Below are 15,543 nucleotides of genomic sequence, written 5' to 3' on the forward strand. Positions count from 1 at the left end.
ATTTTTAAACACAATTCACAATCGTATTTAATCAAATGACAAAACTATGACTCTGGGGGAACCTTTGTGCGGCAACGATGTACTAAAAACAGTTTTTAAAAGTTTCGCGTACAGATGACAATGTTGTCAAAATGATCCCCGTTCACACGGATCCGCAAAAACTACTATAAAACGCTGTATTATGCATGCCAGGCCAGTAGTTGGCGATATCACTTTGTAAAGAAACACTACGCGGCTGCGAACATAAGCATTCTTCCACAGAGCGGTGAATGCAAACAATGAAGATGGCAAAAGCATCGAGCAATTTCGTCTGGCCGGATGATGAGGTTGCTTTATTACTATAAGTCTTGAGCAGCACAAACAATGTCCTGTAGTCCACCATTGTAGTTTTGAATGTCTTGCGTATTGTTTTGAAGTACTCGCATGCATGCCTATAGACTGAACACGTAATACACGTGTGCATGATGTCATCGTTTTCAGAAATTCACATTATTGCATATTTACACAGAGACGATAACGGCATTGTTTTCAAAAACTTGCACTTTGAAACCAGTTTTCAAATGTTTGCGGTTTCAGGCCCCAAAATGCCTTTTCCGTAAAAAAAAAAAAAAAAAAGTTTTCAGTTTTTAGTTGAAAACGTTGTCGTGTAGACGGCCCCTTAAACATTATAGATTACAGTTTTAGTTTCTGTTGATGCCTGTTCTTCTGTAAAGCTGCTTTGAATCTATGCGTGTTGTGAAAGGCGCTATACAAATAAAAATGACTTGACTTAAGTCAATCCATGCATTTCTGTATCCAGGACCCTTTATTGTGTTATACTGTACTTTGCATTCTGATCTCAAGTTTAAAAACGATTCTATCCACATTTAACTGTTACTTTTCTCAATTTGTCCACACACAGAAATAAAGGTGTTCAATATCTCCATTTTGTCTGTGGCTCTGTGCATTCTGACCATAACAGGAATCATCACCTGTATCTCATATAGGTAAGAATGCAGGCATGTACAGTAGCTCCCAAAAGTTTGTTAGGGTTTAATTATAATCTATATATATATATACATATACAAAATTTAAAATTAAGACAAAGTATTTGGACACTTTCTAGTTGTCAAACATTAGTGGAACATGTCTATAGTTAATGTGATGGACTACACCTGGTTACTCTGCTAGGACACCTGTATGAACTTGAGGGGAACTGACTACAATCACTAAAAAAGGGCCTTGGTTCAAAATGACTCAGAACAGTTAAATTAGTTCAGAGAAAAGGTCTATAATCATTTGTTTGCAGAAGTCACTTTGTTTGATATTTTGTTTTCTGAAAGGGGCTTACTTCCACATGACTCGCATCAACGTTGCCAAATAAATGGAAGTCTATGGAGTGGCAGCTTCAGCATTACCACCACTGTCACTGTGCCATCAAGCATTGTAAACGTGCCACTTAAAGTTCAAACAATTTCAACTTTGAAGCTGTTGCTGCTGACCATACGAACAATCAACCAATGATTACTGGACAATTCTGATGATGTATATTAAATGACAATTGTCTTTGATAACAAAAAGCACATTGAATTGCATATCAACAATGCTGAAATTTAACATGGTTTACAATAATTAAATTATGAATATTTGCCTTCCAAAGTTCAGTCCCAAAATTTCTCAGCTTTTTTATTCATTAATTTATTTTATTATTACATCTTTATTATTCGACAAGCAATATTATATCCATTATATTTCGCTTAACAAATTCGCCTTTAAAATTTCAGTTGTTCAAATTCAGTTGAAATTCAACCATGCACATCCTGCATTGCATGAAAAGCAGTACATGTACATTGCTGAAGCCCAATTATCACTTGCTGCTCTTTGTATCAATTTGTATCAAAGACATGTCATTTACATACTTCCATAATTGCCACCCCAACATAAATGATGTTTAATCCCCTTAATTAATGCAATAAGATTATTAATGTAAGTGCTGCGCAAGTGTCCAAATACATTTTGGGGATAAAGGTTGCAATATAAAGTTAATAAAGACAAGCATACATATTTATAGCTGTCTCTATTAGTAGACAAAGTTATCAAATTTAGGTTGCACTTTCTGTTCTATAAGAACTGAATGGCAGTTTTTCAGCTTGCGTCAAAGCATCAGAGCTCCTTTGTAGATGTTAAATTGTGTCTAAAAGCCATCTAATTATCAATTTCATTGTATCACAGGAAGCGTAAGCAGGCACGTATCTATGAGAGCGCCATGGCCTGTGAGGTAGTCGAGGAGCTGGTGGGTGTTACTTCTGTAAGGAAAACCGATAGCTTCCGTAACCCACTCACCATGTTCAGGAGACAAGAGGGACCGAAGGACAACTCACAGATCTATTACATTTACAGCAACCCTCTACCTGTGGGACACAAGGACAACACCCCCCCTCAAACACCAGCGACACACACTCCACTCACACTGCAGGACTACGCCAATGGCCCCAAGAGTGGCATCGACCAGGACACGCCCATTTTTTATATGCAGCTCTAGAGTTTCCTGGAAACACATTAGGTTCCATAGAAGAAAGAATTAAATGAGATTAAATAATGATCAAATTTTCACCATACTTCTTTAGATTTATGGATATCAGCAGAAGACAACAAAAGCATATTTTTTTCAGCTCAGTTTAATTACATCATAAAACAGCTGGTGAGAGCGTTCTTTACAAAAGAAGCAGAAAGTGAAATGTATCCAATAGAAAAGCAGATAGAGAGCAGGACTGAGAGAAAATGACTGGGCGATCATTTCAAAGGTGACTGGTTCAAATAATCAGACAATCGGCTGAGTTTCCCGGATCAGCCAATCCAGACCGTCCTTCCTGCCCTGTCGCTCTAGCTCCACCCCAACTGTTTCCCGGCATTTCCTGTGGTAGTCATTCACCCAATCACGCTGCATAATGACAAATATGTATTATTACACCAGTACATTATTCTTTAGCTTAAAAGAAATATGTAATCAGATATCACAAATAGAACCGTTCGGCCATGATGTCAACTCGAGGCCAACTCTCGAGAATTTCCAATGTGCTTTTAGATTGACAGGTTTCAACTGATGAGCTAAATAAGGTTTCATTAACATTACTTGAAAAGGCTGCTGTTTGTTCTACAACATAAATTACACACATTCATACATTTTAAAACCTTATGATACCTTTTAAAACAAGTTGCTACATAAGAACTACATGTGAGTTTATGTACTTCACGTATCGGACGACCATTGGGGTCCTTATTTTGGAACTAGGGCTGTCAATATCTTTCTAATATAATTATATGTTATACTAATTTATTAAATGCATTAATTGCATATAAATATTGTTTGAAAATGGACTCCAAATTCGATATATTTCAATTAAATATAACTTTTTGTTATGTTTTGAGGATGCAGAGTCAATTAAAATGTAGTTTAACATTTTTTAAAGTTGAAATCCCCCTGCATTCTGCTGTGCCCCGTCTGCTTTCTTTATGAACAGCTGTCAGTTTGTTGTCTTTATAGCTGTGCCTTTTCTGTACAGCTGGAGTTGCACTGACTGCCCCCTGCTAACTGCGACTCGAAAAAACATGAAGTTGGTACTTCAAGCTTGAATTGCTATGTTGGTAGATAAATTTCTTCTGGAATTTACGTACGGTCCAGGGGCATGATTATCCCTTGTATACTCTTTGGTTACCTTTGACCTAAATCAATTTTGTTTCATTAATAAAAATGGTATACTTCATCTTTGTGGCTCGAGACTTGGTTACTTTTCCAACATTTGACATCTGAACACAAAAAAAAAAAACAATTTGGACTGGATTTGATGAGTTAATTCCATGTGATAAACAAAGTGACACTTGTGTAGTTTGTGGTCAAATTTGACCGACCACATGAGATGAATGGGCGACACTATGAAACAGAGCAATGGTTTGGGGGAAATTTGTGAAATAAAATCAATAAATTCAGCCGAAATGCAGATCACACACACAAAATGAATGGGTGAGACCAAAACACATTCACAATGAGATTAGTGGATCTCTAATCTCTACAGCCATCGACTGGTTATTTTTGTCATGACATGATTTTCAATTCATGTAATTGTACTTTTTTTTTTTTTTGCACCAGATGGCAGCAATCTGCTCCCAATACCTGACACATTCTCAATTTTTCTTCACATTTCAGCAGCAAACAAATGTACTTTTTAACTGTAGTAAAATAATCATGACATAAAATTGCTTATTTGCATATGCAAATCAATGGTAGATAAATTTACCATTCACCATAGATCTAAACAGCATAAAATTCCCCCCAAAATGCTACTTATTATTATTCAATTTCTTTCATAAACATATTACACACTTGAGTGTAGAAGTCACAAGTGTGAGACTTAAATGAACAGTGCACAAGTCTTAATTGTGTAAAAAAAAGTTATGTAATTTTTCATATAATTAATTGCACTGAATTCATATATCAAATCTACAGCCTTAGCAGCAAGCACAGTTTTTAAAGCCTGCAGTGCTTTCAAAATTAATGTTTGAGGTATGAATGTGTAGCAGAACAAAAACAGGAAAGCATTTTCAAGTAGTGTTAACCACAGACCACAGTTCAAAAATGTATATTTTAAAAATCCACTGGAAATTCCCAAGGATATACAAACCGAGGACTACAAACTGATCAGCTCTTTTATCAAGTGACAGTAGCTCAACTTTATATGTTTTAAGCACAAGACTTAATTTAGCTGTTATTGTGAGATATGTTTGTACTGTCAATAAACACTTAACAAACATGTTTTTTTACACCGTTAAATGTGTAGTCTGCACTGACCTCTTTCTGTGTGAGCAGATCTGTGTTGATCATTTTCAGCTGAATGGGGACGAGGGTGAGGGGTTCAAATGTGAGACTGCCTTTGTTCCTGTAGTTATACTGAGAGAAGGCAAAGAGCCAAAATCTTACACATTAGACTTAAAATCCAGCAAGTTATTTTTAACTTGTGTTTTGCTGGCTGATATGACAGTGTATTCTTTGACTCTTCTGAAATCTATCACAAGGATACTGCATCACACAAAATGATTTTAAACAAATTAGTCTAAAATGAAGCCCTATTCATTTCTTAATTTGAAAAAGCATTTTTAAGTGTAAAAATTACTTATTTCACCTTTAATTATTATTAAAGTATTTTCTAGGCATAAGATTAAATAGACTGATATGTGGTTTGATGCAGTAGTTACTTTGGTTTTTGCGGGAACGACCACGACAACGTTTTCTATCCGAATGCCAAAGGATCCATCCTCATAGTATCCAGGCTCTGGGGGAGAAAAAAAAAATATAACTCAAATGGACCTCCAATATATCATACCAACTAGAGGTCGACTGATGGTGGATATTGCAGATACTGTTAACTAAGATGGTGGGAAAGGCCTTTAACTGAATAATCGGGCGATATTTTTTTTTGCCGCTCACTGGATGTTTTTTGTTTTTGGCACCATTCGGAGTAAATTCTAGAGACTGTTGTGTGTGAAAATCCCAGGAGATCAGCAGTTACAGAAATATTCAAACCACCAAGGATGATTGTTGGTGCCAGACGGGCTGGTTTGAGTATTTCTGTAACTGCTGATCTCCTGGGATTTTCACACACACCAGTCTCTAGAATATTCTCAGAATAGTGCCAAAAACAAAAAACATCCAGTGAGCGGCAGTTTCTGTGGATGGAAACGCCTTATTGATGAGAGAGGTCAACAGAGAATGGCCAGACTGGCTTGAACTGGCAAAGTCTTCGGTAACTCAGATAACCACTCTGTACAATTGTGGTGAGAAGAATATCATCTCAGAATGCTGTTCTAAGATGCGGGTTGGCGCTGTTTTGGCGGCACGATGGGGACCTACACAATATTAGGCAGGTGGATTTAATGTTGTGGCTGATCAGTGTATGTGTGTTTCTGTACCATCGCTGACAATCATTCCAGCCTCCAGCGGTTCGTCTGCAAATGTTTTGTAGCTGATGCCACAAGGACCCTCGTGCACATTAAGAAAGCATCCTACACCATGACCGGTACCGTGAAGATAGTCCAGCCCAGAATCCCAGAGAGCCGCACGTGCAAAAGAGTCCAGCAGGTGACCTGTGCACAAAACAACGTTGAGACAATACATTTCACATAACCTTCCTCTACACAGCATTTCAGAGCAACAATATGGGGACTTGGGGGAAAATTATATAGGGTATGAACAAATTCATCACATTTAATGAAAAGAAAAAACTTGTTTAGAGTTGCCCTTAAGATTTTGTTATTTATTTGTTGTTTCTTGTCATTGAGGACATACCTTTGGTTCCATTGGGAAACACTGCAGCACTGACAGCAATGTGTCCCTTTAGGACATACGTAAAGCATTCCTGTTGAGATCAAAATGAGGAGGACAGGACCATAAGCATAATGGGTGGGATGACACTTTCCAGACTGCACAGTGTGAATTTACAAAGAAAGCGAAAATACAAGTGGATTTCAACTACTCCCTGTTTTTCTGAAGGGGGGAGCTTGATCTTTAATCAAAATGAAGCAAAACAGTCGCTTTAATGAAAATTACGTATTTCGAGATGGGGCAAAGTAAAGAATATTTACCTTCTCGTAGTCAGAGGGAGTCCCAAAGTGCACTGTACGGGTCACATCTGTGGTGCCATCCCTGGATATCAAAAGACACAGATCGAATCTTTTATTTTATTTGTAGTAAATAACATTAATGTAGAGCAGAAATGTGTCTGTGAAGATTCTTAAAGTAAACCTCACAAACGTAGTCTTCTGTTAAATGTGTTCAAATATTTTTTCAGCGCTAAATGTGCTGCAGTGTTTGTGTGCTTACATGAACTGAGCCCCAGAGTCGATCAGATACACTTCATTAAGAGAAAGAGTCCTGTTGGTTTCTGGGAGAGGTCTATCAGACAGCACAGAGAGAGTTAAATATGCCATAAAAAAAGTATAAAGGAAATAGTTTGGCAGAAATTCAATACATTTTGTTTTTTTGTTTTTATTTAAATGGTAATAATTATGGCAAGACTTGTGTGATGTCAAAAATTTGCACTCAGTGTAAACCTATAGTATCTTCTTTGCACTAAAGCAATTAGTGTTAAAAAAATGACCAAAGAATGCTATTTGACCCTTAATTAAATACTAACATACAGTATATAGGCATCACTGCAGTGCGTTTAATGTGTTTATTTACATTTCTAAGACACTCTACACCAACCCCTACCCCTATACCTAACCCTAAATATCCCTTATGAAAAGTAACCATGCTTTCATTACCATTACCTGTCTGACCTACTCTACCCTTACCGTCCTGCCCGGTCCCTTAGATCAGCTGAACTTGGTTTACTGTCAATCCCTCGTTTCAGGTTGTCTACTGTAGGTGGAATGTCTTTTAGTATTAATGCTCCTCAGTTATGGAATTCGCTACCTCTTACACTACATAATACCTCATCTGTGGCTACTTTCAAGACCCAGTTAAAAACATATCTATTTAACATGCATTTTGGATAAGGTAACTATGTATCCTATGTGACTGTAATGTATGTGAGGGCGTCTAAATGCATTTGAAATGTACAATGTAAAGCGACCTTGAGCTATGGAAAGGCGCTATATAAATAAAAGTACTTCTTCTTCTATTACAGTAACCATAGTAATCATATATTTACAGCATATTACTGTAAATTACTGTAGTAATTCAATGGTTAATTGTGATAAATTCCCTGAATGAAATCACTGCAAGGAAATCAACCTTTATATTCATTTCTATTAATTATCAAAAGTAATAGTAAAGGAAATACGAATAATGGAGACAGGAAACAGGATGAGGAAAAGTAGAAAAAGGCGGATTTGAACCCGGGTCATCCGCGCGCACAAAAAAGCACATCCACACCTTTTGTTACACCCCACACCACTGCAGCAACACGAATGGTGCTGTTTGTCTTTCATTTCTGTGCTTGCACTAGACTATTGGAGTGCAAATAGCTGCACTATGTGGCAGGTGCTCTTTACTCCTAGTGCAAAAAGTCACTCCGATGAATTATACCTGTAATGTATGATGGCCCCATTTGGTCCCACACTAGAGATGGTTGGAAAACTAAGCCCAACAAAGTCTTTTTGTTGACTAGGAAGAAAAAAAAAAGGTTGTTAATTCAAAGTAAATAAAAATTCTGCTTGACTCTTTGTAGTTCCACAGATCACAAGCAGGTGGTGCAACAATCAACTACAAGACGCTATAGTACCAAGAAATACAAATTATAAATAACTTTTTATAACTACTGACTTTTTCTATGTCTTATGCAGCAGGTACAACTCACCTTCTTAATTCTTCTGCTTTATCTGCCACTGAGATCTCAGTGACCGTCCCTTTAGAAATCTATAAAATGACAAATATTATCTCTTCTATTTTGTTTTCAGTTGTACCGTTTCAACAAGAATAGTCCTAGGAAAATAAATTAAACTATTTCTCAAAAAATAATATATAAATAAAACCAGAAGCAGAGGATGATTTCTTAATACCTCTTTCTCCAACCAGGCAAACAGTTCACACAGTGCCACAGCATCTTTGATCTGTAAGGAAAGTATTGTGATAAATAAAGCAAAAACATATATAAAGTTTTCTGGAATATCTCTGGGATTATCCCATGTGGACTTACATGTGCCATCTTCATGCCCTGAATCTCTGTGGGGTTCTTGACGGCTTTAGCCAGACATAAGGGTGTGTAAGGGATTGCAGATCTGTGGGCCTGGACAATGACCATATACGTTGAATATGATTAATGTGCAGTTTTTAATATAAAAAAGGAGAAACCACTTTACATAAAAAGTAGCATTTTGAGACTAAGGTATTGAGCAGATTGATCCATAGAAGACATGAAATGGCATTCGCAGCACAATTAATGTCCACAATGCAACATATTTCTGAATAAAAACAAAACATTAAGCAGGATAATGTATGGTAGATAACCATAGTGATTAGATTGCATTAAGTAGGCTATGATATTACTGGTTGATATTATTGTTCCCCACCCACATGGTATTTCATCATCACCAAAGTAAAGTTGTTTCAGAGGTGGAGAAAGTTTGAATTGAATTTGAATTCAGTCTCCATCATGACTCACCTTGGGTATGACTTGTGTGAGAGCACAGCTGGCCTTGTCACAGATCCACATCTTCTCTTTGGGTGCCAGCGCTGCACAAACTGCCTGGAGCTCAGTGTACACAGACTCGTATGGAAAACACTGTATGGTCAGCTCCGGCTTACTCGGCCTGTCCAGTTCCAAATGCTCCCGGACAGCAGGGTCCAACAAACGCTTACTGTCCACAAACAGTCTACAAACACATATACCACAACTCTGAGCACAGGTGGTCATCAAACATCTAGCAGAATGCTCTGTATAGAGAAAGATTAATCAATTCTGTTTTACTTTATGCTGCTCATGCCGATGATGGCGTAGGCGAAAAACACAGGGTTGTACTCAATATCTGAACCACGCAGGTTAAAAAGCCCTAGAGAAAAAGATCATTTGTGTTTTAAATGTCAACAAATACAGCTTAACTTCTTCAGTAATATTCATTATAACTACAGACCAACCAATAGACCATCAGACAAACAGAATATATTTCTGTTAAAGTGTCCAATAACTGATAACAGAACGATTATGAATTATTCGTATGGTTGCGATACCCTAGTCCTCACAAACACCTCATTGGCATTTTTATATTCAATTAGGACATTATTTGGTCTATTTATCAACCTTGTTTCCTAGTCAAATTTCACAAGTTGGTTTTAAGAGATTTTACAATACATAGCTACATGAGTGTACACATGCGTATGTCCCTAAAGCAATCAGTCAATAATTATCAACATCAAGATGAGACAATCTGCTACAAGAGCTCTTTAACTGGGGTTAACAAAGCAGTGGAGAGGGAACAGGTGCTGGGTCTTGATCTGACAACTGTGCTGTATGCCGATACGTACATGCAGTCTCATCAAGGGCTGTGACCACAAACCAGAAAATCTTCCTTTCTGCCATTTTTCCTCTCAAAGCCAGAATTTTATCTTGCCAAGTGAGACCTAGACAGAAAACAGTATGCTGGTTTGTCTGAAATATCTCCATGAACAAATGTATCAAAGCAGACGGTCGATTTGTTTATTTGATCATGCAAGATTCAATGTAAAACACCATATCAGTGGCCCAATTCACAAATAACCAGTTACTGTTTTCTAATAAATTTCAATTTGATTACTCTTTATTATTATCTTAAAGACATTATTTAAGGGGCTTTTGTTTCAAATCAGTTCAGATGTGCTGACCGGTATATTTGAGTCCCAGGGTAATAAGTTTGGTACTGGGTCTGTGTGGCCGATCCACCCAGATGGCATCAATCAGGTTGTCCTGCACCGCAACCAAAGAGTGACCCGCACTGCTCAGAGCATTGGACATGTTCTTCCACTGATCTGAAACACAAAAGCTGTTTGTTATTGTTCTAGTTCACAATGGACAAGTATTAATTATAAAATAATTGTAAAAAAAATATTTGATTTGTTTATAAATTAAAAAGGTCTTTAATTGAATTAAAACTTTTAGTTTTGATTAATCACATATTTTCCATAGTTAAACGTGAACACATTTTCTTCAAAGAAAACAAAAAAGGGCTCGTGTTATATATATATATATATATATATATATATATATATAAATAAAAAAGAAAATTTATTCTATATCAAAAACACACAGGAAATGAAACTACGAGCAAATGTGTAATTTGAATGAACGGTAAAAGTCTTTAACTGAATGCATTAATTTTGTCAGTCCTAATTTTATATAGTTATTATCATTGGATCTAATAGCTTTATTGTTCTATTCCTGACCAGCAGCAATGATCCACGGATCAACTCCCACTTTAGAGTTTTCTGGGAGAATGCTAATGAGCCAGTCTTCCTGGGATGGTGTTTCCTTCAGTCCTGAAAATTAACAATATATGATGTCATAATTACTACAGTTCAATTTAACAAGATTCACAGCACTGCACAGTTTATCCTTAAGTAATGATGCACATGGAAAGTCTATATCAAGCCCAAAGAGATGATAAGGAATGAGGTGCAATGCTAAATTAAACTTGAGATTCCAAAGAACATTTCGGAAAATTTGAGAAATCAGCAACTTGGCCAGAGGGCCAGATTTGATAAAACAGCAATGTGATAACAAATATGATGACCTTGCAAACACATGTCAAAATATGATATTAATATTAACTGCACCCATTTTCATCAGAGTCCAGTTATTGTCCATCTGTTGGCTGGCCTGCAGGAAGTACCTCCCATCTGTCCATAAAGCTGCATGCTGCTCTGTGACAATAGCAGTACCTAAAAAGCAAAAACACACACATTAATTCTGTCTGTCACTATAACCTACAACATAAATCATAACTACTGTACGCATGCAAATGGATTGCTTTGAAAGCATTCAATCGATTATGACAAGTGATCTTTCATTTCAAATCAGCAGATTTTAAATCTGGGATTATATTGTATTAAATATCTAGGTTGTGATCTACGCCTATTCTGTACATTCAAGGGAACGTTACAAAATATCCCATTTTTGTGTCTGAATGAAAATCGGCACACACCTGCAGAGCCGTTGAATCCACAGATGAATTCACGGCGGCAGTCACAGGGTGCGATATATTCACTCTGCAGGATGGAAAGATGAGTAGAATAGGAAAATGAGAAAAAGAGGTAAAATAAAGAATGAGATCAGGCCTGTCAGCAAGCAGTCCTAATTACTGCTAATTTAACCACACAGCAGAATGAGGGAAAACACTCGTCAGCGTGCCCAAGACAACACATATATCCTTGTAATCAAAGGAGATTTCGTAATCACAGAGTAAATGTGCCCATCACTCACAAAATAGAATTTAAATGAAAGGTATTGCAAATGAAGACACACACATACACATCTACACTGTAAAGGCGGAAATACAATTATGTAACATTGTTCAATGTTCAATGGTGTTCATGTTGTAAAGTGTAAGAGAAGTCTATCTTCTAGTTTCCCAAGATTGTCTGTTGAGAACAAGTTACAAAAATAGACTATTATTTATAAAGCACTAGTTGTGTGTTTATTAAGAATATGCTGTAAATTGATAATATAATGTACTGTATATTTATAATATAGTGTAGATGTTTTCAGAGAACAAGATATATGTTTATACATCAAAAGCTGGAAGTTTAAAAAAACACAGGCTGTATGTTTACTCATCACAGTATCTATGTTTATAAAGCACAGGCTGTATGTTTACTCATCACAGTACCTATGTTTATAAAGCACAGGCTGTATGTTTACTCATCACAGTATCTATGTTTATAAAGCACAGGCTGTATGTTTACTCATCACAGTATCTATGTTTATAAAACACAGGCTGTATGTTTACTCATCACAGTATCTATGTTTATAAAGCACAGGCTGTATGTTTACTCATCACAGTATCTATGTTTATAAAACACAGGCTGTATGTTTACTCATCACAGTATCTATGTTTATAAAGCACAGGCTGTATGTTTACTCATCACAGTATCTATGTTTATAAAGCGCAGGCTGTATGTTTATTTATCACAGTATCTATGTTTATAAAGCACAGGCTGTATGTTTACTCATCACAGTATCTATGTTTATAAAGCACAGGCTGTATGTTTACTCATCACAGTATCTATGTTTATAAAGCACAGGCTGTATGTTTACTCATCACAGTATCTATGTTTATAAAGCACAGGCTGTATGTTTACTCATCACAGTATCTATGTTTATAAAACACAGGCTGTATGTTTACTCATCACAGTATCTATGTTTATAAAGCACAGGCTGTATGTTTACTCATCACAGTATCTATGTTTATAAAACACAGGCTGTATGTTTACTCATCACAGTACCTATGTTTATAAAGCACAGGCTGTATGTTTACTCATCACAGTATCTATGTTTATAAAACACAGGCTGTATGTTTACTCATCACAGTATCTATGTTTATAAAGCACAGGCTGTATGTTTATTTATCACTGGCTTTATGTTAATAAAAAACAGGCTCTATGTATATTTAGCACAGGCTGTATGTTTACAAAGAGCAGAATGTATGTTCATACAGTGCAGTATGTATTTTCATCACAGCCTGTGTGTTTATCTATCATAGTATATATGTTTAAACAGCACAGGATGTATGTTTAAACAGCACAGGATGTATGTTTAAACAGCACAGGATGTATGTTTAAACAGCACAGGATGTATGTTTAAACAGCACAGGATGTAGCACAGTCTGTATGTTTATAATGCACAGGTTGCATGTTTACAGAGCACAAGTTACTTGTTTGCAAAGTTGGTTTGCAAATTGTTTGCAAAGGTTTAAGTGTATTCACATGTTACCTGATGTGCATCTCCTGATGGGATGATGTAAGCCTGAATGGGCTCAGTGATGTACTTGCTGTTCCTCATGGCCTGCCGGAGCTGCCTAAGCAACTCCACTGTGATCTTTGGGGACATAGCAGTGTCTGTCAAGAGAGATAGAGAAAACGGTATAATGTACAGTCAGTGGCTTACATTAGTACAGAGTACCAATTATTATTATTTAGCACACTTCGTAATGCACAGTAATTAGTCATTACTCATCTATGGATTGCCTGAAAAACAAGTGCCACTGAAATCTTAGTCAGTGTACATTGAGAAGTATTAAGATATAACCTTACTTCAATAGTGCAATATGCAGATATACTAATGTGTTATCCAGAGCACAGTCAATATTCAATGTTTTAATTCTACTTTTAAGTACCTTTCACTTTCAGACCAACTTAATTCTATTTAAGATTCATCCAACTGATACCTCAGTGTTTAAAATACTAATTTTACAGATATGTTTAGATCATAAAGGAAACCCACTTGTGGGCTTCTGGCAGTGCATATAATTGAGAACATTTCACAAAAACATTTTTGAATTACCTGAAGCCATTCTCTCTCTCTCTCTCTCTGAACCGGAGATCTTACTGGTAACGTGGAGCTCAAAGTTGGTCAGATATGAGATAATTAACTGTTATCTTGCACTCAGGTGCCCAACTGTGACCATCCCATAGTTAAAGATTTACTGACTAGACTATCTTACTTTCTGACAGGCTCTTTCTATTATGATTTTGGTAAAACTTCTAGTTCTTTGATCACACATTTACTTCATGTCAATTAAAGAGTTTTATTAAATTATTTTACAATAGATCTTCTCTAACATGTAATATTGTAACTATATTGACAGTTTCTACCAAAGTATAATAACTGCAAAACCGAAACAAGTTATGGTATTAACCATCACTCAAATAATAAATACAATAAAGAAACAAACCACAAATAAAGGTCAGGAAAAAAAAATCTGTTTACACTTCCATATTATAATTCATTATGTTTTTACAATGGTAACAATAACTGCAGTAACTATGGCATTTTGGCAGCAAATGTGGTTGTCACAGTAAATAACCATTTTATATTTTATATAGCATGTAAATATTATTGAATGTTTTCAATTCACGTGTTATATTTTCAAATTCTAAATCTATATATTTTACCTTGAAAATAAGAAGAGAATATATTATATTTTCATTCATTCAGAAATGAACCTTTGTTGTTAAACGTTCCAACTGTTACATCAGCCAATCGCGTCAAAGAACTTCTCATATCGCAATCTGATTGGTTAAACGAGCTGCACAGAGCAAAAATATAAACAACCTATCGCTAAACAGTCAATAACAAGTGATTAATCGAGACAGACTCGTAAAATTCAACATCGTATCTATGAATAGATGGTACTTTTAAAAAAAAAAAACGACACCCAGAGAAGACTTAATTTCTGAATGAAAGATGCTTATCAATACATAAGTAGTGTTACTCTGTTAAAATACTAGGCTTTATAAAAGCGTTTATGTTAACAAATAATATTATTTTTTTCGTATCGAAGAAAAGAGAGAGTATTATCCGTCTCGCGCTGATGCTAGACAGCAAAACACGCGCATTTTATGCAAGCAACCAAAATAACATTCGTACTGGCCTCGCGCTGCACAATCTACTCGTATTTTCCAAGTATGGAGCACATATAGTGAAAGACTAACATCAAACAACTCACCTGTTACCTTAACTAAGCGAGTACTGAATTGTAAACTACTGGTAAAACTGTTGTTCCTTGTGTTTAATGTTCAAAGGAGGCTGCCATTACAATGATGACACACACAGTCACGTGACAGACTGTCTCTTCCAGTCACATGTCGCGATTGAACTTGCCATCATTTATTTCCGATAACAGCAGTCGAAAAGACATGTATTTGTTATGTGTACAGACCTAATACAAACTTAATACCAAATTAATTTAACTTCAGTATTTCATCTTGAGTTACAAGCCCACATAAAACAGCACAAATGTGAATTTAATGCGAATTCCCAACCCTGTTCCTGGAACCCCCCCCCCAACACCATACAATTTTGGATATCTCAATTATCG

At 36.1% G+C, this 15,543-nt stretch overlaps 1 protein-coding gene across 2 annotated transcripts; it reads right to left on the reverse strand.

The window, feature by feature from the left end:
* Positions 1 to 2,311: 2,311 nt before the first annotated feature.
* Positions 2,312 to 15,274, reverse strand: LOC127639655 (xaa-Pro aminopeptidase 1-like). 2 transcript variants are annotated; one of them, XM_052121786.1, is made up of 20 exons: positions 15,172 to 15,274; positions 13,437 to 13,561; positions 11,650 to 11,713; positions 11,282 to 11,386; positions 10,892 to 10,984; positions 10,334 to 10,477; positions 9,998 to 10,093; positions 9,444 to 9,525; positions 9,138 to 9,348; positions 8,673 to 8,762; positions 8,536 to 8,586; positions 8,334 to 8,392; positions 8,063 to 8,140; positions 6,854 to 6,925; positions 6,616 to 6,676; positions 6,320 to 6,389; positions 5,944 to 6,117; positions 5,230 to 5,306; positions 4,826 to 4,924; positions 2,312 to 2,920 (listed from the first exon to the last, which is right to left on the reverse strand). In XM_052121786.1, the coding sequence occupies exons 2-20, from the start codon at positions 13,551 to 13,553 to the stop codon at positions 2,801 to 2,803; spliced, it is 1,863 nt and encodes a 620-aa protein (XP_051977746.1). In that variant the 5' UTR covers positions 13,554 to 13,561; positions 15,172 to 15,274; the 3' UTR covers positions 2,312 to 2,800. The 2 variants fall into 2 exon arrangements, with proteins under 2 accessions (XP_051977746.1, XP_051977745.1); XM_052121785.1 differs by lacking the exon at positions 15,172 to 15,274 and adding an exon at positions 14,007 to 14,069.
* Positions 15,275 to 15,543: the final 269 nt, after the last annotated feature.

The sequence above is a fragment of the Xyrauchen texanus genome, chromosome 48 (assembly GCF_025860055.1).
Source record: "Xyrauchen texanus isolate HMW12.3.18 chromosome 48, RBS_HiC_50CHRs, whole genome shotgun sequence".
In the NCBI taxonomy this organism is placed as follows: domain Eukaryota; kingdom Metazoa; phylum Chordata; class Actinopteri; order Cypriniformes; family Catostomidae; genus Xyrauchen; species Xyrauchen texanus.

Bases quoted from the DNA above. Each gene is read 5' to 3' on its own strand.
- LOC127639655 (XM_052121785.1), bottom strand. The intron at 11,714-13,436 runs GTAACATGTGAA...TCCATCCTGCAG, and splicing joins CATCAGGAGATGCACATCAG to AGTGAATATATCGCACCCTG. The intron at 8,587-8,672 runs GTAAGTCCACAT...CTTTCCTTACAG, and splicing joins AGGGCATGAAGATGGCACAT to ATCAAAGATGCTGTGGCACT.